Below are 23,550 nucleotides of genomic sequence, written 5' to 3'. Positions count from 1 at the left end.
TTCTAATTATTAGTCAACAAATATATGCAGCCATGTGCTAAGTGTTACATCATAGGCAACTGAAGAGCAAGTGAGGGCTGGGGACTTAAACTCACAATTTAGACTGGCTACTGATCATCTTCAAAAAGGCTAGTAGCAAACAGTTCATGGAGAACATTTTGATAGGAATTTTTTTCATTCCAAAAATTTAGATCAGTTCTAATCACTAAAGCACCATAAGCATTTATTAGGCCATACTGTCCTTTACAATAAGGCTCCTTTACACCACTCTAACAATGTATAGGAGACTTACAATTTTTACACCGGTTTTATACTCCTGGGGCAATTCACTAAGCACAATGGGAAAAATTCACTAAGCAGGCAGGCTGCTACATTCTCCTCTGTTAGACGGAACAAAGTCTGCCCTACACCTAACCCTTCAGAAATACCCAAAAGCCATGCCCTCCATGCCGAGCGTACTGCAATAACGAGCGAGATGGACAGAGTGTCTCTCTCTCTCTCACACACGACTACCGAGCTCCCCTCCCCGGTGGTGATTTACATCTCTACCAGATGCTCTGGGTGCCCAAACCGACCTGTCTGCACTGCCAGGGAGTGTGCGCATGACCGCTCTTGTGGCTTCCCTTTGCTTCCATCAGAAGTCATTTTTCTGTGGGTAAACAAAGAAATCTGCGGGGGCCATGAATTCTGCGCATGCGGAGTGACGCAGAATTCCCCCAGGAGTAAAATACATCAGAAGTTCTGTGGCCCCACAAGGTTCCAAAGCGCTGTTTTCATCAATGGATATAGATTGGGAAGGGAACCTTTTGAGGTGACTACCCAATCCTGCCTTCCCCTCCAGGTAGGGAGAGAAATTCCAAATTCCATGATATATGGTGTTTGAGGAGACAGAATGTCTCTAAAGTCTGGATAGAAGGGGTAGAATCCTTTCCATCTGTAAGACAGGTGAGGAGACTAATTTGGACTCACAGTTTAGAGTGAATTCCCCAACAGCTCAAAAAAAGAGCTGCTTGCCAGAGAAAGGATAGGGCGATCAGTATTAAAATCGCCTTCATGTCAGATTGGGAAAAAAGGGCACACACACTGCTTGTGATCCCCACTACCAGCACTAAAACTCTGTAGAGCCAAATTCATGTACTTACACAAATACACATATTCTACAGGGCTTACTGCAGCTTTAGAAGGGGTAGAGGGCATAAAGACCCATGGAGAACTGTTTTGGGGATCGGGAACTCATTTTCATGGGAAGGCATGTTTTACTCTGATTAATGTGGGCAATGGAAGGGAGATTGTTCTTCAGGATATTGGTGTCTTAAGAAATGTGGTCTAGAAAGAAGATTTAGACTATCTGGATGTGTGAGGCAACGGAATCAGGAGACAAAGGTAAGCTCCAGGTATTGGCCTGAGTGAAAGGAAGGATGGTATGTTTAACTGATTTAGACAAGGGGGAAGTGGAGAGGGATTTGGGAGGAAAATAATGAGTTCAGTTATCATGATGTTCAGTATAAGTTGATAGACATATATGCAGGAGAAAATGTCAGAGAGATGGGCTAAGACAGTGGACTGGATGGAAGACAAGTCAGAAGTGGAGAGGTAGATTTGTGAATTATTGGTAGTTTGTGAAAGATCGTAGTTAAAAGGTGTGTGAATAGTTGAAGTGCAGAAAAAGAACAGGTTGGGTTCTAGGACATAGCATTGTGACTACATATTGCATCTTATAATGTATGTAATATAACGAAGCCCTTATAGAAAACCGTTTCAACTGCAACCCATTGGTGTAAGTAGGAAATTAAGATCGGGCTTCCAAACAAAATTTAATTTCCTATCTTTCTTCAATTTAAGCCAGAACCTTAGAATCTTTAACCCATTTTTTGGTTGGAATTTCTTTTGTCTCAGTTTAAAAGAAAAAGTTTCCATATACATCTTTTATAAAGTCATTATTTTAAAGCCGTTTATAAACATCAAAACAGGTGCTCCACATTAGCAGCCAACATGCAATGACTTAAAAAACGGGGACAAAATCCTGTACCCAGTAAAGTCAAAGGGAGTTTTGCCATTAACTTAAACTGGAACAGGATTTAGCCCCATGTTTTGAAATCTAGAAGCATAAAATTGTGGTATAGCTTAGAAAAAATCTGAGCTGAGTTCTCAATCAGGTGTTAGGCCCCAATTCTGCATTAAGAACTGATAAAATGAACACACAATGCTTATGAGAAGTCTGGGACTCTGCACTTGTCTAGGGATCCATGCAAGTGGACTGAATATAGACTCAAAGCCTTAAACCCTTACTCAGCAAACTACGTAAATATATGCCTAACTTTAATCACATTAGTAGAACCACTAAAGTTAATGGGGCTACTCACATGCTTAAGGGTAGGCACATGCTGAAGTACCTGCAGAATCAGGGCCCTAAACCTGAGTAAATTATTACAGACCACTTATGGATTCCTATAAATAGGGATTTAAGTGCTAATAAACCCTAACTGATGGATGGGGGTGTTGCTTTAAGCTCGGATTCAGTAAGGCACTTAAGCATATGCTAAACTTTAAGCACATGAGTAAAACTATTCATGTTCAGCACACACTTAAGTAGTTTGCTAAATCAAGGCCGTTGTGAGACATTATTTTATATCACTGCACAAATGCCTACTATGAAACTTCATATTTAGATTAAGTTAAAATTACTATTCTATAACAATCTGTATTACTGAATAGTAACAAATACAAAGGCAGATTTTACTAGGTTATCTGTAAAACCCACAGCAACCAATAAAAACTTATTTTAAAGCAACTTTCAGACCTGCCTCTCATAGTATTATTTTTTAAGTTCCAAGAGGCGCAGCAGCAAGAGATTCACATTTTCCTTATACAGCATTTCTCCATATTAAACAGCAGCTTACAAGTAGTCATTGAGATCTCTGCTCCCACGCCTGATCAGTACAAAAAAATGAAAAGAGAGATTGAAGCCTAGCAGTTGTCCTAGATAGAGACATTCAGTGATGTATTTTTCTGTCTATTAATTCACAGTATTGACATTAGCCATTAACATCGGCAAAAGGTGTTTTATCTGGCAAAAGTTGGGTATATGGGAATTAATCTAAAGATCATCCTGTCTCATGTATAGTTTCATTATGTATTTTTTTAAAATTACATATTATAACTAAAAATAAATATATAGTGTATTTCAAAGTTAGTTTTAAATATTAAACAAAAATACCTGTCATTGTTAAACAAAATATATATAAACAATGCATTTTCAAATTAAGACTTGAGAACTGCATATTTCTAATACAAATCAGCAACTAATTTTCTCCAGAATAAGAAATATGATAAATAGAGCTCTGCGCGGAAACAAAATTTGTATCCGCATCTGATCTGTGATCCGCAAACATGGTCCGCAATATCAAATGGATATCCGCAGATTTGCAGGGCTCTAAATATAAAATTTGGATCCGCATCCATCTACAAATCTGGTCTACAGATATCCGCATCCACTGATATAAAGTGGCTATCAGCAGATTTGTAGGTCTCTATACATAGAACTAATGTACCTATTAAGTTAAAATTTTCAAATTTTTATGCTTAAAGTTAGGCACCTAAATATATGTTCTGATTTTGATGAGGAGCAACTGTAAGTGCCAAAGAACCTTGAGTGCTTCACTTTGCAAGTGTAACATTTTTAGCATATTTTATGTATGGAAAATTGTAGATAAGACTATTTAATTTTTTCCATTATAATTTTTCTTTCTGACCTTTTTTCAAAGCTCCTGAATTTTTTACTCTGTTCTTTTTGTTATATTTTCTTCTAAATAGAATACAAATCCAATTAAATTTAAGGAAATATTACAAAGTAAAATTATAAGATTAAAAATTCCCAACAACTGCACTATTTGTGAGAAGCTCCATCAAAAAGATAAAGTTTTTGCTTTTTTAAAAAAAGCAGAAATTAAGGCAAATTTTCAGATCTAGAGGGTCAAATGTTAGGCATCTAATTTAAGTGGTCTGATTTTTGCAGGTGATAACCATCTGCAGTTCTTACTAAATAAGGATTTTTATTTAAAAAATGTAATCCCACTCAACACTTTATTAAAATAGTATTAATTTGTATTTTATGTATGTAAGAAAAATAACCCAAACAAACTGGCCGTGCTTTGGAATGGACAAACTTGTTTTTCCTAATTTTGAACCCACACAAACATTGTGAATTCAGAAGTTTGAATCAAATATAAACATCACTGGGTTTCTATTTCACTTAAGGGGAAAATGTGATGAAAGGTGCAGAAAGAGAAACAATGAAAAACAAAGAAAGGTTGTGGAAAAAGGAGGAGGGGGAGAGACAGAAATTCTAATTAAAAAATTCTCTCTACAATAATCCATACAAGAATTATGTTAAAAGAATGCTTGGGTTGCAAAGCTAAGCACTGTAAAGTCATGAAATGCCAAATTTAAAGTTGCACATGAAAGTGCAAATATCCCTAACAATATGTGTATATATTATCATTAGAGCTCAGTGGGAAACATTTTTCCCATCCTGCAAAAGTTGTTGAGATTTTTGAAATTCTCCCATTCTCCATCAGGATGAAACTGAGAGCTTTTGGAATTTTTCATGAAAAACGAGAGAGAGAGATAGGATAGGTCTACATTTCAAGCTGGGGGTGTAATTTCCAGCTCGAGTAGATATACCCACGCTAGATCTGAGCTAGCATGCTAAAAATAGAAATCCTGCATGCACAAGTAGTGGTGGTTGGAAGGGCTAGCCACCCCAAGTACATATGTAGTATCTTAGATGGGTATGTACTTGACGTGGCTAATGTCTTCACTACCATAACTACACTCTGTTTTTAGCACACTAGCTTGATCACAGCAAGTGTGGGTATATCTCAAGTTGGAACTTATACCTCCAGTTCGAAGTGTAAATGTACTACTAGAGAGGCAGACCCCAGAAAAGTCAACAGCTTGGTAGATAGGTAGTCTCTTGGGGCACAGACCACTATACCTCAAATACCAAATAAAGAGTTTGAAAAGCTAATATTGGATATACTGTACCATTACCTCAATAATATAAAGGACTATATTCTTGTAGAAACAGTACAAGATGCATTTAGCTATTCTGCTGTAGTTCCAAGCACCATGAACCAACAACAAGTTCGTCAGATATCTGAACTGCAAACAATGAAAAAATATGTTTAAAAACATGTACATTGATCAGTATTACATGATATAAAAGTATTCTGTTTTAATATGTTTGACAGTATAATGATTTACCTGTGCTATGGAGTAATCCGAAGAATTAGCTGCCTGTAGCCCTTCATTTCCACTAATACCAACGCCAACATGTGCTGTCTGTATCATACTAACATCATTTGCTCCATCACCAATTGCCAGTGTTACTACTTTAACCTGTTTTTTTACCATTTCTACTACTTCAGATTTCTGAAGAGGAGACACCCTTTGAAAAAAAAAAAGAACAAACCCTGAACATGGAAATTCTGAATGCACATTATGTTAAAATATTTTTTGTTCTGCTAAAGGGCAATAAAATAGATTAAAGACAGTATCTGTCATTGACATTCTCTTTTTACCTCCCTCAAAGACACATTCACAGGATTTTTCAGCAAGGTTAGAGTAGGACTGGGTTTCCCATACATATGCCAAACATCACTAAAATACCTGTTATGAAATGCAGAAATCTGCATTAATATAACATTAAGGCTATATAAATAAAATATTAAAAAGTCAGAAAATGTAAAAGGGAAAGTCCCAACAGCAGTGTTAAGTTTCCATTGTATATTTTATATTTGTTTTAGATACGTTTCATATTTTATTTATATATTTTAGTGTATTTATTTTACAAACAAATAGTAATATAATAAAATCACACATTAAAATAGAAAAACAGGAATAGACATATAGTAAAAGTGGGCAACATTGCTGAGCTAACAGATGTTGGAATCTTAATTTTACAAAAAAGTCAAGGAATGAAAATTTTAACTATGCAACTATACTGTTTTACTCTTTATTGCACTGCTTTTGCAATTGCTGGCCTCCTCCCGCAGAACAAATTTTTGTACTGAGCCAGGAGTCCTACTGTTCGCTGCTGAGCTTTATAATGGGAACCTGCCAGGAAAGCGTGATGTTTACCCGCTCTTCTCTTTTGGCTGACATACTCGCTATGAGGAAAGATGTCTTCTGACATAGGTGAGGCAAGGAGCCGGTGTCCATTGGCTCAAACAGAGGGCCCATGAAAGCAGCAAACACAATGCTATAGTGATGAATCCTTCATTGGAGAAAGACAAACAACACCTTTTTAAAAAAAAAACTAGAAAATCTTCCCTAAGTGGAGGGTGAATTCCTGAGATTGCTGCAAAATGGACTCCCAGGAAACTCAGAAAAAAGACATGACAATTTGAGATATACCAGGTACTCTAAAATGTCCTGAATCCTAGTTTCTGAGTAAGGTATACCACGGAGAGTAGACCACATTGAAAATTGCTTCCAGTTAGTTAAATAAGCAGATCTAATGGGTTGCTTTCTGCTATTAAGAACATCCTCTGAACTGCCACTGAGAAGTCTTTCTCTGCCTGATCTAGCCACTCAACAACCATACTGTATGGTACCAACTGTTCAAGACTGGATGCAATAACTGCCCATGTTATTGGGACAGTAGGTTTGGAAGAGGAGGCTGAGGCCCTGGAGGCTAAATCAAGAGGCTGTGAAGATCTGAGAACAAGCATTGTCTCAACCATGCTGGAGCTATAAGAATTATCTTGGCATGGTCTCGCTACTAGAATATCCCAATCTCAGAGTGATTAGGACCCATTTGTCCATTGTTATAGATTCCCAGGCAGTGAGGAAATGGGATAATCCTCCCCCCAGAATGGTCGGGGGACAAGGTGGTAGGAAGATCACCAATGACTGTACTGCTGTCATTGAAAGAGAACGCAAATGGGTTGCTTTCCATGGCTGACTTTGCGATTTTGTGTTTCTTTTTTGAGAATATGGTTGCCTTGATGGGTGGAAAGGCTGCCTATCATACTATACTATACTATAATTGAAGTTGTTGAGATATGTATTGGGGGCTGGAGTATAGATCCTAATGAGCATTGTTAGAGTCTTTAAAAGAATGTAAGATCTCATCGCTTTTATCCAAAAACAAGTAACAACCATCAGAAGGAAAGTCTTTAATAGTCTGTTGAACGTCTGTAGCTATGCCCAAGTTCTGTACCCAGGAAGCTCGCCTCATTGTTATTGCAGAGGCCATCAAGCGTTAGGTACATCACAACAGCCCTTCTTGCCTTGGAATCTATGAATCCAGCAGATTGGACTGGTGTCAGCCACCCCAGGAAAGCCTTAAATTCCTCTCTTGCCTCCACTCTGGTAGCTTTTCAGTTAATTTGGATATTGCATCCCAGTTTACAAAGTCCTATTTAACTATCAGTGCTTGCTGATTTGCTACATGCATCTGTAGACAGAATGCGGAATAATTATTTTTTCCCAAATAAGCCAAGCCTCTTGGTCTCTTTTTCTTTATTTAAATCTCCCTTGATGCAATCTCTCCTTAGTGGCCGTCAACACTAAGCAGCTTGGGGCAGGATGGGAATTAAAACCCTCAAAGCCTTGCATAGGGACAAAATAGCGTTTATCCATGCGCTTAGCTGTAGAGGCTAGAAAGGCTGGTATATGCCATAAGGTCTTTGCCAGTTCTAGAAGAGCTACACTAATAGGGAGGGGCAAAAGCCTGGAAAATGTCTAAAAGCTTGTGTTTTGTTGTACAAGCTTAGTTTGTATACCCAAAGATGCAGCCGTTCTTCTCTGAAGCTCCGGATGAGACTTAAAATCAAGTGTCTGGGATCATTAAGTCATGGGTGAGGAGGAACACAGGTTCAGATGAATTGTCTTGCAATAAAATTGGTTCCTAAGGCAATGGTTCCTCCTGCAGCATGGGCTGCTCTGGGGGAAGAGTATCTTTTCGTACTTCCAACACAAGTGGCTCTGGAAGGTTTGTCACCATGCACTCAGATGATCTTCCCCTAGTCTGGAGTGATGATCATGACCTTGGGGAATAGGAGACACACCAGACACACAATGGCCATTGAAGGAAAGTGTAAGGCATGGGGAGTCAGTAAGAACTGGGCCACAGTGATCTGTCCCTGCTGTACGATCAGTCCCACTCTAGAGATCAATGCTCCCCTTCTGGAGGTAATCTGGAAAATTTGCTAGACCATCTGTGTCAAGGGAGGGACAGCAAACAACTAGGAGAATGAACCAGACTGCGAGTGGTCAGTAAGCACTGGGGAGTGCAACACCTATTGGGGCTACTAGGCAACCTGATAACCTCTTTACAATGGGCGAAAGATCTAACATCAGTACCAAGGCATGTATGGTAGTTGGTACCCTAAAGGTTTCATGAGACATTGATGGCACAGCATCCTGAGATGGTTCTGGGAAAGAACTTGTAGTCGGTATGGTGGTAGAAACTGGAGTTGTTAACCCAAGCCAATTATTGTCCCAGTACCAACATTCAGTGCCAATGTAGTGCCCAAGACTGAATGGCATCTGAAAACTGTACTGGTGCCAACACAGTATGCACCAGTACCAAAAATGGTACTGGAGAAGGAGCTGAGCCCTTATTATACTTCTTAGCTGATACTGGCGTCAGTACCACTAACAATCTCTACATCAGAGCTGAGGATATTGAAGACCCCCATACTGAAGGAGGTGCCAATAAAGCAATGGATTCATGAACCACAGGAGAGTCTGGGACAAAGAGGCAAGGCAAATCCTTTTCTGACTCATAAGCTCGTGGAGTTGTCAGTACAAGAAATGTTGCTGCTGTAACAGTGTCCACTGGTACTGGACTAAATGGTCATCGTGCAGACAGTACCAGAGTCAAGGGTACTGTACTGACATCCTCCTACTGCAGTACTGGGGAGATGTGGGCTGATGGTCCAGCTCAATCCGGAGTACCTGCTGAATCCTGCTGGTGTCCTGAGTCCTTTTTCAAAGTTTTCTTTGACTTTAAGTCACCTTGGTCTGTCTTGTGTGTCATTTTCTGGGGAGGCCCTGGAGAACACTAACCTCTCTTTCTCCAAGGAGAAGAGGCCAAGTCCAGGGGTCTGTCTGAGACAACCGCAGCTACATTTGCAGTCTGTGCACAGGAAGCAGGGTGATAGCTAGATGGGCCCAGAGCCAAGCAAGTCTCATAGCCTGCATCATGAGGTGGTGTTTGAGGTGTAGGTCTCCTGAAATCTACATTCTTTTTCTGAACGAGTGGCAGATATTGGACCTCTCCTTAATGTACCCTTCACCCAGGTACAAAAGGCAGCAAGGCATGCAGGTCACTATTTGGAAAAGACACTTTGTATAACAGGCAGTGCTTAAAGCCTCTTAAGTGCTGCATACCAAAGATGTTTAGCACTGAAAACTAACTACAGTATTAAAACACACTTTAAAATATAAATGAAAACTTAACTAACAGGTGCTAACTGTTAACAGATAAGGAGAAAATTAAATTAGCTATCTCCACAGACGAAAAACTGTGAGGTAAATCACATGGGGAGCTCTGACTCAGGCCATGGGCAGTGAGAAGAAACCAAGGGGGGTTGGGCAGCACCACCCTAATATAGCTTTGGGGGGAGCCACAAGGAAATACAGGGTGCATGGACTACTGCAAAAGGTACTGCTTCAGAAAACTCACCAGCTCCAATATGGTGAGCATGCGCACATCTGAGTGGAATACATGTGTGAACCTTTTCTTTCTTAGAGTGCCTCTGTGTATTCCTACTCATGGGTGGTTGGTGAGAAGTATGGCCCAGGTGGAACATGGGCTGAATTCTCAACTGTATAAAGACTGTAGCACCATTTCAGAAATCTAGCACTGAAGTGAAATGCTATGTTTAAACAACTGCATCTCCTTATATAATACCAGGCATCAAAAGTTCAGTACCATGATGGGGCTCCTGCAACCCTAAAGGACACAGTTTACTGAAGTATCTGGAAGCTCAAGGCCCAGGGGCTCTGTCCCAATTAGGATTGCAATGTTGAGAGGCTCTCCAAAAAGAATTATTCTTATTTATACGGGAAAAATGATATCTTTATGGCTGTTAATGAGAATCTGGGAAGGACAGATCCCCTCTCTTTCAACAAAAATTTAGTAAATCAGGTAAAATTGGTGAATTAGGGCAGTGGAGGCACAATGTTATTTATATTAGTTAATTTACAAGAGTAAAAGGTGGTGTTTAATGATGGTTTTAAAAAAAGGAACCAGCTACTAAAAGTGAAATAAAGTTTTTATGATTGCATGCATTAGCCAAGTTCTTTGCCAACACAAACTGCTGGTATTAATAAAATGTTCCCTCTGCTCAACTGGAAGCATGCCTCACAGCCAAGTCTAGAGAGTCTGCTTGTCCTGCCATGGAAAAGATTGATATAGAAGGTTAAAACAGGCTCCTTTTTACAGGAGTATGACAGATGATTCATAGTCTAGTTTCACAGAGGAAAAATTTTCCTTGCTGCCTCAGCATAGATACTTCCTTCTTGTATTATTCCTTTTTTTCTCTTTCAAGCCCTTTCAGAAAAAGATGAAACAGGATAAAATTCTCTACATGAAAGAACCAAACTTTTTAATATAAATCAGAACGTAATTAAAAATAACTGAAAAAATAATTAAAATAAAATAACCCCCTGCACGTTGCTCACTCTTTATTTTCAGGGATTTTAGACATATTTTACATTTTGCTCTTGATCCCAACTGATACCTCTAGCCCTCCAGTCCCAGTAATCTAAATTCTTATTATTTGGTGGATACCACCAAATGATCTCTTCTGTTACTCTGGTGATTCACATAATGTCTAGCATTCCTAACAAAATGCCCACGCGAATCACAGGATGAGTATTTTATATTTTTTTTATCCCTCATCTCCTGGAGTTCCTGCTCTTGGGTGTAGTATTCCTAATAAAGCTGCAGATGCTACTCAGACACGTACGTTCATATTCAGGGCTGGCTCCAGCTTTTTTGCTGCCCCAAGTGGCGAAGAAAAAAAAGAAAAAAAAAAGAAAAACACGATTGAGCTGCTGCCGAAGTGCCGCCGAAGAGGAAGAGGGGGACTGAAGGACCCGCCGCCGAATTGCCACCGCAGACCCGGACGTGCCACCCCAATAAAGGACGGAGTGCCACCCCTTTCTATTGGCCGCCCCAGGCACCTGCTTCCTTTGATGGTGCTTGGAGCCGGCCCTGCTCATATTACTTCCAATCTTTGTATTCCTGGATTTAAGACCATTAGGAAAATATTATGAAAATACCTTTTTCTGATTAAAAAAAGTTTCAGGGATGAAAATATACAAACTTCCATTTTATTCCTGGTGAATCTCAGGATTATTTACAGTAATAACTCTTATCCTTTTTCAGCTACATGATGTTAAATATTTAATCAGAAAGCAAGAAGATCAATTGATCTTAGATGACTTAAATGTATTAAACTCAAACACTGAAACTGGTAACACTGACACTTTTGTATTGTTATAGGGTAGCTGCCAGCAAATATGCCTTTGATCTATGGGCAACTACAGGCCTCAGTGGAGGTGACGGGAGTACCAGACACCTTTCATTCAGCCTAAAGAAGGGAACAATTAAATACTTCTTTATTGATAGCTGATATAATGGAATCTACCACCCAAGTCACGGACCAGCAAGTCCAGGCTGGAGGAGAAACTGAACCATAGGGGCCATGGGGTTTCCATGGCACCGATAGCAAACACAGGGACTGACTGGATTGCATCTCTGTGCATAAGAATCAGGAAGTAACCTGGAAAGCCAGGAGAAAGCCCAAGAAGCACTGGTAGTATGGCCCTTGGAGGAAGCCAAGAGAGAAAGCTGTTCTTATCTCTCAGTTGATGCTTTGATGCTTCTTTGATCTTGAACAAGTCCCCTTGTTATGGTGGGCTACCAATCTGAACAGACTGATGTCCATGATCAAGAGAATGGGCTTTGATTGTGAAGAAAAGGTCTTAACAAAAGTGTATTTCCTTTGCACTTTTTGTTGGGTATGAGTCCAGGAAAAGGAAAAGTCTTAGAAGCTATCTCATATGCATTTTTGTCTACGAAGTGATCTCTATACAAGGCCCAGGAGCTGGAGTTAAAGGTGGATAGATAACCCTATGGAGATCAGTGCCTGAATCTTATTGACCCTATCCTATGCATCCGACGAAGTGGGCATTCACCCACGAAAGCTTATGCTCCAATACATCTGTTAGTCTTAAAGGTGCCACAGGACTCTCTGTTGCTTTATCCTATGTTGGGTAAACACTGGCTGTTTTGAGCCAGATCCTGGACTCCTGTTTTGCTTGTCAATTCCTCTGTGTTGTGGTATGCATTACAATACCCTCTTCCATTGCACGATCACATAATATTATACAAACAACAAATTATAATATATAATTTACTTCTACAAAATCTGTATTGACTTTGACCTTTTATATTCTCTTTTCTCAAATGTTGTTAAACTAGCTAGCTAGCTATATATTCAATAAGACTGGTGCCAGAAACAAGTCTATTCCTGGATAGTATTTTATATTCAGAAAGAAAAAAAGATCACACCTCAAACCTTACCTGCAACAAATAACAGCTTTACATGACAAAGCCAAATCCAGGAAATACTGTCTTACTCCAAATGTCAAGGCATACTTCAGTGTTTTACCATCAATTATAAGAGCAAAGTCATTTTCCTTCCTCAAAGCATCACCAAGAGTACTGCAATGACGACTTAGGGTCTCTCTTGTTCCCTGTTACACAACAAAATATACATGTTAATTATCTTTATTTCTATTTGTTGCTCCATTCAAAATAAGTTGTACTTTTTAATGCAGTAGTAAAGAGCAATTGATACTGTATTTCTACCACCAAACATATACTGTACTTAATCTGTTGTCTGGCTATACCGAAAGGAGGACAAGAGACACTTGATATGGATTTAATCAGGCCGCAACTTTATTATTAGATGTCTGGGACTGCCCGGCAGATAAAAGCATATAGTGCAGGCAACTCCATGTTTATTCAAATAACTACCCAGGGCTTCCACCAATGCCCATTCATTTTCCATCCAGGTCCCCAAGCTAACCCATGGCTTGGACCTGAACATCCATCCCCACTCATAGGAGGGTTAAGATGGGCTATAGAAATGGGGGTTGGCTCCCTGCTGTACCAATCATAGGAGCCCCGAAGCCCCTTCATTCTGTTCCTTTAACCAGCACCCCCTTTTTAAGTCCTTTACGAGGTCATTTATCTAGTCACTGGATGCCTTCCTTATGGAGTACCTGCATTGGATATCCACTCCACACTTACAAAATAAGTTGAGACATATAGCCTACCACCTTTTCTCCTCACCATAATGGGTCCTCCCTGACACCTCCTGTGGGGAAGGTGAAAAAAAACTCACTCCACCGAAGCCAATATGGGAAAAGGACAAAAATTCCTTCCTACCTCCCTCCCTAAAAAGGAGTGACTAGTGCAATGCCCACAGCAGGTCCTAACCCAACCTGATATTCGCACCTCTACGGGAGGGAGGGTGGGTGCCGCCTTGCCTGCTGCATGGAGAAAGGGCTTCCAACACCCAGGGCTGGCACCTTTAAAGCCTTACATTTCCCAGGGGTGAGTCAGTGTCGCAAAGCTGATCACCACCCACCTTTTTGCATCAGTTTCTGACCTCCTTCCCTCCCCCTCTGCCATAAAGCACTGCTGTCTTCCTTCAGCAAACCCGGACAATGTTCCCCCCACTTCAGGTGTGGTGCGGTCATTATGTATTTTTGCAGTTTTTGGAAAAAATTGTGATTATTACATCAAAAATATCTGGGGAAAATATGCCAGTGCCTTCAAATATTTTAGATATTATTTGTTTAGGGACAAATATATAAATTACTGTGATAGCCAATAGCGACTCTAAAGCTTTGAAACAGTTTTCAAGATAACCTCATATTTACATGGTCATAACTTGCCAAAACATTCAACTTCTGGGCTAAATATTTCTTTATCTCATTCTTGGTTCTTGCCTGTACATACAAAATTAAAAGGAAAATCTAAGCAAAATGTCTTAGTAGTTTGAATTACAGGATAGTGGGGAAAAAGTAGTTTTTTCCCCACTGTAGAAAAATTTGAACCATACATTAAACAACCCACAGCAAAAATAATTTAAATTTTAAATGGACATATAATTCTTAGTAAGGAAAACATGTGTTGCTACATTTGGGGTGGGGAAAAAATAAAAGTTACAAATAATCAGTCACTTCTGGGTATACTTAGAAATGAGATGATCTTCATGAAGCCCTTTGTGACATTAATGCATTTTGCTTTGCCCAGCTTGGCAGGACCAATGGCTGCTGCTTTCAAGCTGCATATTGAAATATTCTTCAAATTCAAAGCTTTCATTAAAACAAAAACAAACGAACCCTCTCTATCTCTATGTTGCAAAGATGCAGCTCTCCAAACATAAAACATTGAACTACTGCCCCATTAATCTAGATTTACATATAACTGATGCCAACCAAAAAGCGGAAGTAAAGACTAACCCTTCCCCAACGTTGTTCACCTATGAAAGGGACTATTTAAATAATGAAACTATTAAGCACATGCAATTATTTTCTTTCGTTGAAAAACCCATGATACGCAAAAACTACACACATGCAATATTAAGGACGTGTAGTTAAAAAAAAATCTTAAAATTTTAGGAAATAAAAAATTAAGGTTTCAAAAGCAACGTTAATTCTGCTGCAATGCATATACATAATATATTCTATTTCTGCTTTTCAGTTAAACGTATAGCTTAATATAATGCTATTTTTAATGTAAATGGATGTGGAATACAACAAATTAAGGTTCTAACAATAATGCTTATTTTGCATTTCCTGACTTTTTATTATTTTACCTGTTCAACATTAATGTTGCATGAACATTGCATTCATCTTATGCATGAAACAAGACAGGAAGTAGAGATACAGAATTTGCAATAGAATAAAACCATTAGCAGTATTCCTGTCCTTTGTTTCAACTATGGACCTTTTCAGGACTCTTGGGCCTCAAGATGCCTACTTCCACATCTTGATAAGGCAAAAGCATAAGTACCACTTAAAAGTTTATTGTGGCCAATGACCACTATCAATACAAGATACTATCATCTGGGCTGTCAGCAGTCACCAAGGTGTTCACCAATTAACAGGCTGGGGTTGTAACTCAACTGTGTCATCAAAGCCTGAAGGTGAACCTATATCTGGATTCCTGGCTCATGAGAGCTCAGTCCTATAGTGTAGTAGCTGAGACCCTGTGGGAGGGCTTGCTTCTTCTTCACAGCTCCCAGTCTGTGAGTAAACAAATAAAAAATACATGCTGGTCTCAACTCAGATTCTAAGGGCTCTGCCAATATTTCACCAGGGCTCCTGCATGCCTATCTCAAGATGGTTCCAAAATCCCATCCAGTGAACCTAGCTAGGTCCAGGCTTGAAGGCCCAGTGACATGTTGTGTGTATTAGTCTTGACGGTTGCCTGCACTTTTGTCACCCATCCCCTTTGCAAGATTACAGATGTAGCCATTGCAAAACTGGTTGAATCTGTTGTACAAACCAAGTATTTTATAGTTTGGATATGACAGTTTCTTCTTAAGAAGGTCTAAGACTCTTGTGAGGCAACACAGCTAGAGTATGTCTTCAAGAAGTTGCCCTTCCCTCAGCCTGCTCTTCAAATAATGATAGATAAGGATGTTTCCACTCTGGGTTTAGGAGCATACTGAGCATTTTTGACTGTTGAGGTATTTGAAGACTGCAGGAGTCAAGAATAAATAAATTTGCTAGAGCCCAGGGCTATCAGGCTGCCTTTCAAATCCTTTCTCCCATAGCTCAGAGGGGATCTTCTAAAGATTTTCACTGATATTATAGTCTCAATGTATTTCCTGGACAGGGAGGATCTCAGCCAACTTGTGTTATATCAGGAGGTTATCGATCTGTGTGAATGATGCATCTGGAATGAAGTGACTTTATTTATACCTCCATGGTGCATGTTTAAAAAAAGATACCATTGCCAACAATCTGAGTTGGAATGTTGGCATTGGAGTGGTTCACATAAGTGGTCACTCAAACCCTCTGTGGTTTGTATGATATTTGTAAGGGGTGTGCTCATGCTGAAGACCCAGGTCAATTCACTTGTATATTAGCATAGATCAAAGTAATTGTTAAATGTATAAGAAGGTTTGGTGTTTAAACTTCATGAAAATGAATGGAATATTACATGCATTGTTTTTACTTATGTGTATCCTGTTATAATGGAGTAGCAAATATTTACGTTGTGCATACCGCTGTAACTAAATAACCCATCAAACAATGAAGAAGCCTTGTGGAATGCAAATGAAGAACTTTAACAGGAAAGTGCTAATTTCAAAGCAAGTGGTCATTGTGTGGTCAAAGACTATAAATAGATTCCTCACGTTCTGTCATCAAAGGAAAGGCCCACATGGGTAGTGACCCTGTCAGCTTGTTTTCTGTGAGAAGAAGCTATAAGTATGGATTCAGGGAAAGATCCTTCATCTCTGGACTGTTTGGATTCTAACAGGGTGGAACAACTGAACGACAAGACAGAGATCTCCAGAGTTATTCTGGGTAGTCCTGAGAGACTTTTGGGAAACTGGTAGTTTATTACATCACTGCCATCATTTGGAATTATAGACTGTGGCTCACCTGTACATATATTTTGCCTGCTTCAACCTCTCAATAACTCTCACTCCTTTTCTTAGCTAATAAACCTTTAGTTAGTTTACTATAGAATTGGCTACCAGTGAGGTCTTTTGTGTAAGATCTAGAGTAGCAATTGAGCTGGGGTAAGTGATTGGTCTCTTGGGACTGGGAGCAACCTGATGTAGTGTGATTTTTTGGCTTAAATGACCTATTATCACAAAGTCCAGTTTGTCTGGGTATTAAGATAGACTGGAGAGTTTGATTGGGCTGTCTGAGACTCCATGGTAAGACTGGTATAGTGATCCAGGAGTTCACATTTGTTACTGGCTTGGTGAAATCTAATTATAGAACACACCATCAATATGGGGTTTCTGCCCTGTTTTCTGACAGTCTGTCCTGAGGTGGGTACAAATGATCATGAGCCACTCCAGACAGCGAGATGGGGCATCAACATGGGCTTGTTTGCTACAAATCTAAAGAGTGTCTGATGTTGTGAGGGACTGAAGGCAAGACTTAACTCACTCATTGCATGTATCTAATGTCTTTCTACTACACTGGGAGAAAGGGCTTATTTAAATCTTTTTTTAATTTCTTCTCAATGCATCACACTCTTAATTCTCTTCATACATCAGCAGGGTTGCTAGGCTTTAGGGCAGAATGCCCTGTCCCTTGTCCCAGGACATCAAAGCAGTCATGTTGCAATCCAGAAAGTCTTAATTATGCTACCACATTAAAAAAATTTAGAAACCTTTCAAGATAGGTAAATCTACATACCAGGAACGATAAAAGAGCTGTTAGCTACTACTTATATCTAAGCTGTTTAGAAAAAAATTAAATGGACTATTTAGGTCTTTGGAGACAAAGTGAATAATATTATGCATCTGGTCACATTATGAAGTATTTGATGTTCCCATGCCTGACTATCACCTCAGGTGTCAGTTACTTAAGGGGACACAATTTTTTATTACATGTATCTATGATAGGACCGTATCTGAAATCTTTAGGGCTGCTATGAAGATTTTGGTTCACAGCCTCACAAATCCCTATTCTCTGAACACAGCATCAACAGCAGATGTTTGTTTTGGGAGGGCAATACTTCTATCACTGTTTTAAATAGCAGGAATTCTCAGTCCACTTCTTCAGGAAGGTTGCTGAGACCTAATCTCCTACAGTGGGGCTCTATGAAAGCAGTATCATGAAGGAGAAATGGAGATTAAATATTTATAGTAACTCTTGTTCTTTGTGTGGCCTTCAGAAAGCCACAATTACCCTCTCTTTCTCCTGTTTTATGCTTGAAAGCCCAGCTGCAAAGAAGGCTTTTGGAGGTCGACAGGAACAGAGAAACTTATTTATACCTTTGCTGTATAGAAAGTTTGGCTTGAGGAAAATATACACTCCATGAGGGCTGCTCCACAGGAATACAGTTTCTGTATTTTTTCCTCTTGGGAAGACAGTCTTCACAATAACCGCACCCTATTTAGCCTGGGGCATGTTAAATTCAACATGGTCATGGGATCATTTCAATGATTTATATAAATATGACAATCTAACATACAAATACTGAGCAGAAGTAATTTTTAAATACACTTTTAAATGGGCTTAATGGGACTAGCATCCTAGGATCTGCCACAACCCTTTTTTCCAGAATACATATTTTTTGCCCACATTGCCTCCGGTGCCTTACAAAGTTTTCCGGATTCTCTTCCTCAGATGGAAGATGATGGGGGTTATTTTTTAAGATTGGAATTTTTCCTTTTAATTTCCTAGTCTCTCTTCCTCTGTTGAAATTGCAACGGAAGGTAGACCTCTCTTTTTGTCTACAATTACACCCTCCAGATAGTAATATTGTGCCATGGCTATACCTATTCTTAGAATGTTTAGTATGAAGTAGATTCTCCTCTGTTAATAATACACTAAATTACAGTTACATAAAAATGAAAGTCTAGGAAATAATTTATAAAATAAAGACTTACAATTACAATAGCGTATTTTAATTCACTGAACAGTTGTTTTTTCAAAAAATGTGCTCTTGATTAACAAACACTGCAAGATACTGTGTATTATGGCTATTTCTAACCTCTGCACACATGATTCATTTAACTTTTGACTCTACTTGTTGTAAGACTCTGATATTGATTACAAAGTTTACTTTTCACCTCAACTTCCATTGTTGTTCGTAGTACAAGAAGCATAAATAGATTCTCTAAATTATTCTTAAAAACTCTCATTGCAAACTTAGCAAAACTGTCAACTACTTTTAGGCATTCTAAAAGAGTTTTTAAAAATACCTTCCCTATGGGGAGATTTTCCAATTTTTTTGAGGGGCTTTTAAACTGTTGTACTACAAAAAGTGATTTTGTACTCATGATAACACAGGGTTCCATATTTATTTCTCAAGTACTTCCAAATCAAATAGGGAAGTATCCAATACGAAAGAAGATTTTCAAATCTCAGGTTAACTATGCAGAAGATGGCAGTTAGAAGAATCAACCTATATTTTTTCCTGCTGCTGCACCAACACCAGTGATAAGTATTGTACAACTGAAGCTTATCTGATCATTTTGGTATAGATGAGCGAGGCAGAATTGAATCCAGCATGCTTTTCCATAGCTATTCAGACTCTGCAGTGATAACAGGAGTGTGACAAGGTGGACTAGACCTAGAGGCTCCCTGCTGGAGGCCTCAGGGTCCTGCCACACACATCCCAGGAAAGGAGCAGTAGAGAGGTTGTCCAAGAGGGCTACAGTGGCTGCAGGAGAAGCAGCCAAGGGGAGAGGCTGCAGGAAACAGCCAATCAGCACCCAGCAGGCCCATAATAAAGGAGCTGCAGGACCAGAGTGAGTTCAGTCTGCAGCAGAGAAGGACATACCAACTGAGGGTACTATGACGGGCCCTGTTGGACTGTTTTAGAAGACTGAGCCCGGGGATGGCTGCAGGATATTGGGGACATTTTGGATTGTGTACCCCGGAAGGGATTTTTTTGTTTCGCACATGGACAGAGTGTAACTTGGCTGGAGGGCTGGGTCACCAACGACCCTCCTGACGAGCGCAGCGGCCAACAGGGGGCACCACAAGTGGAGGAAATTGAGAAAAAACTGCAGGCATGCATACACTTGGCTAGGAGGCACTCACAAGAGCTGAGTGCACCCCATTACAAGGATTAAAAGCTGTTTGTATCAACAAATTAAGTAGAATTACTGAAACAAACAACCACAGCAAATTAATGACATGCAGCATTGTCATGTGAGCTCTTTAAGAGAGATGGCTTTTGAACCCAAAGAAAGTCTGTTTACATTTTTTTTTTTAAAAGTAATTTGCTATCTTTGTGGAGATAATCTTGAAATTCTAAACTAAAATAAACCAATCAGTAGGATTGAAAGGACCAAAAAAACCTGGGCTTCACTTCAGAATTAGGAGGCCAGTAGTACCTTCAGGTCCTCTCACATCCCAAATTTTATGTAAAATGAGTAAGTTAAGTTTGGGATGTATCCTAAAGAACCATTTTGCTAACGCTGCCCAAATTCCTTAGGTTGGCCTTATATATATTGGTGTGAAAATGGAGGACAGCAATCAGAGTTTGGGGTTGGTTTTTTTTTGCCTGTTGGCTAACAATTGTTTCACAAGTCTTCACAAAAACGTTAAGGCCAGCTTTGCGTGTAAATAACGTAGCTTTCCTTGAAGGCTGGAACTGTGCCAGTTGCTGCTCTGCAGAGACAATCACCATGCAGCAGGTGCATCCACCATTGCTTTGGCAGCTGATGCAAGGGCAACTCCCCTCTCGTGTTCTTCACCAGCACCAGTAGGAACACATAAGAAATGAAGGATGTAGTCCTCACAGCCTTCCGCTAGCAGTGCAAGGAAGGGAAGAGCTGGGGCCAAACTCCTGCTGCACTGAATCAGCGTTCTGCAACCACTGTAGCCCGCTTCTTTCCTTCCCAGTAACGGTGTGCCTACTCATTCCCATCCCACAGAATTTGAAAATCCAGTACTGGCTTGACCAAGCATAGTAGCCAGTGGAGACTGCTTGATACACCTGATCACTTCAAGCCACCCAGATAAAACATAGGCAGTAGTGGAACATATTTTACTCAGGGAATATCACATGCACCATCAATTGAAGCAGTATATTTCTAAGAGAGCAACTTGTTGAAACATTGGCAGCACATCACTGACACAGAGCTAAAATTTTATAAACTACCTCTAAATTTGAGCACACCGTTTGATGAACACTATCTACTTTTGGAAAAATGACTTATGCAGTCAAATTAGGCAGATGTACAACTGGCCAGTTTTCACATATAAATTCAGATTCTATGTGAAAATCTGTTTGAAAATTTGGCTCCCTGAGAGAAAACATGAAGAATACAGTGGTGCTATGGAGTCACTTTTCTGAATATAACTCTACCAAAAGCAAACATCAGTTTGGAACATGCTTGCATATTGATAAGTGTTTGTGCAATTAATACTGCAGAACTCACTACTCATTCTGAGTAGGATGTACGGGACTACGAATCTTCAACAAAAGGCCTTTGTGAGGGAAGAAAAGACCTCAGACAATCTGCCTCTTCCCCTTAAGTCGTATCTATGGTCCATTCTTCTACCTGGACTGTGTTATGGAGCTCTTGGTCCCAACCGATCCCTGGGGTGGGGGGTCGTCATCACAGAGGACTTGGAAGCTAGGTAATTCTCAGTGAGCTGGATGGTGTCCATCATGGTCTCCGGATGGTGCCGCAACACCCACTCTCTTCCCCCAGGGAGAAAGATCTGGACAAACTGCTTTAGTAGGACCAGTTCAGCAAAACTGCGCTCCTGACTTCGCCTCTGGCTTGAGCCATCTCTAGCATGTGTTCCGCAGCTTCTGGGTGGACAGGCGGAGTCGGGCTCACGGTGGGTACCGTTCCTCCCGGAAGCATTGACGGAATGTCTTCTCTGAGATGTCTAAGGCATCGAGGATTGTGGCCTTAACCAGGGCATATTCCTTGGCGGCAGCGGGGTCTAAAGCACAATATGTGGTCTGTGTTATCCTGGTTAAGTACAGGGCCAGCACTGAACCCCATAGGTCTCGGGGCCACTGGGCTACCACAGCTACCCGCTCAAAAGCAGGGCTGCCAGGGGGGGAGCAAGTGGGGCAATTTGCCGCAGGGGCCCCCACGAGAATATAGTATTCTATAGTATTGCAACTTTTTTTTATGGAAGGGCTTTGCCCCAAGCCCCCTGAATCCTTTGGGCGGCCCTGCTCAAAAGTTTCTAAGAAAGCCTCAAGATCATCATCAGGCCCCATCTGGGTAAGCCTGATAGTTAGTTGGCTCTGCTGGAGCACTGGGTCGCAATATGGAGGCCACATGCTGGAGCAGCTGCTGCTGCTGCTGGGCTTGTCAATTCATGAATTAAATGCTGCTGCATGGCCATCTGGTGCAGGAGTGTTTTGCTCAGCCATCCATTTCAGTAGCTGTTCCATTCCCATTCAAAGGCTTTCCTTTTGTTTGTTTGTTTTTATTTAAATTCCCTACAGCAGGGTCCAGGGCACTGCCCGCATTCTCCACCAGTTGTGATTGCGCCTTTGGTGGCTACGTGGTCTAGTGGCTAGCTCGCTGGTCAGAGCAGTTGGAGGGGGACCTAGACCCTCCCCAGGGTCCTGTGTGGTTCAGCCCCTAAACAGGGGTTGATGGGTCTGCCTCTCTGCCGTGTGGAAGCAGAGAAAGAACCGACAGGAAGGAACTGCAATGCATGACAGTTCGTTAGCAAGAGTCAGGCTAACTGTAACCCTAATAACGCAAGATTTGTAGAAGCGAGGATTGTGTGAGGCGAGTGGGAAAGAACTGTGTGAGAAGTTGTTGCGACCTTGTGTAGATAATGTGTAGAAAATATTGTATGTAGGCTAGAGTCAAAACAAGTGAGAAAAATAAGATATCAAGATGGCCTATGTATAAACAAAATGCAGCTGTTGCTTGTTATTGTCTGTAATGAAAGGTATAAAGGTTTGCTGTAATTGTTTACCTGTAGAGAGACCTGCTTAGCTCTCTCCCTCTGCGCAATTGTGAGAGTTAATAAAGCATCTGACTTGCTGTACCCAAACAAAAAGTGAGAACTCTGTTATTCTCCGACAGCCGGGTGGGGGGAATAGGAGGGTTCAAGACCCATTTCCATGGGTGATTTCCTATTAAAAAGTCTCTTTAATCTGGGGTGTGGCCCCGCTAGTTCAATTATCCCACAGTAAGCAAGCTCCTCTTGGCAGGGAAAGGCTTATTTGTCTCCAGTGGCTGCGTTGGCTGGCAGGTCACTGATCCGTTCCTTCAGGTAGGTGAACAGAGAGCTCCTGCCTCCTCGCCAATCAGCCCCCAACTGAGCCAGGCTCCCTTCTTTTCTCTCCCCTCCAGGCCTGGCATTGGCTGCAGGTATATTGGGGCGGGGCTAGCTGAGCCCACATGTTTTCTTTAACCCCTGCTGTGCCAGGCAGCAGTTTCTGTGCTCTTTCACACAGGCCTCATTGTTACTGGACTCAGAGGAGTCTTCCATTCTGCAGCACCAGGGCCAGCAACACATGGGGAAATAACAAGAATAACTGGTCGGAGAAGCCTTCACAGTCTCTTGACATAGCAGTCACTCAAGTCTCAAACATGGACTCTGAATTTTTTATCTTCTAATTTCTTGGCTTTTTCACTGGGTTGGGTGTCTTTCATCCAGTCCCTATACATTATCACTAAAACCCTCAGCTACCAAACATCATGCTTCCCTGCTTGTTATGCTTCTCACTCTCCTCTCTTTTCTGTTTATTAACTCCTTCTCCCTCAGTTTCCCGCTGCCTTTACCCAACTCACCTCTCATACTCCTATAATCCCC

General features: G+C 40.6%; 1 protein-coding gene across 1 annotated transcript in view; it reads right to left on the bottom strand.

Moving 5' to 3' along the window:
• ATP8A1 (ATPase phospholipid transporting 8A1) overlaps nt 1-23,550 on the bottom strand; it is a gene marked incomplete at its 5' end in the record, with an annotated part of 249,508 nt that overhangs the window by 74,009 nt on the left and 151,949 nt on the right. Inside the window, 3 exons of the mRNA XM_065405013.1 lie at nt 5,053-5,163; nt 5,266-5,449; nt 12,608-12,780. Coding sequence (XP_065261085.1) covers nt 5,053-5,163; nt 5,266-5,449; nt 12,608-12,780 — 468 coding nt within the window. The remainder of the gene's footprint in view (nt 1-5,052; nt 5,164-5,265; nt 5,450-12,607; nt 12,781-23,550) is intronic.

The sequence above is a fragment of the Emys orbicularis genome, chromosome 5 (genome assembly GCF_028017835.1).
Source record: "Emys orbicularis isolate rEmyOrb1 chromosome 5, rEmyOrb1.hap1, whole genome shotgun sequence".
Taxonomy (NCBI): domain Eukaryota; kingdom Metazoa; phylum Chordata; order Testudines; family Emydidae; genus Emys; species Emys orbicularis.
This window is presented reverse-complemented; position numbering and strand designations above follow the sequence as displayed.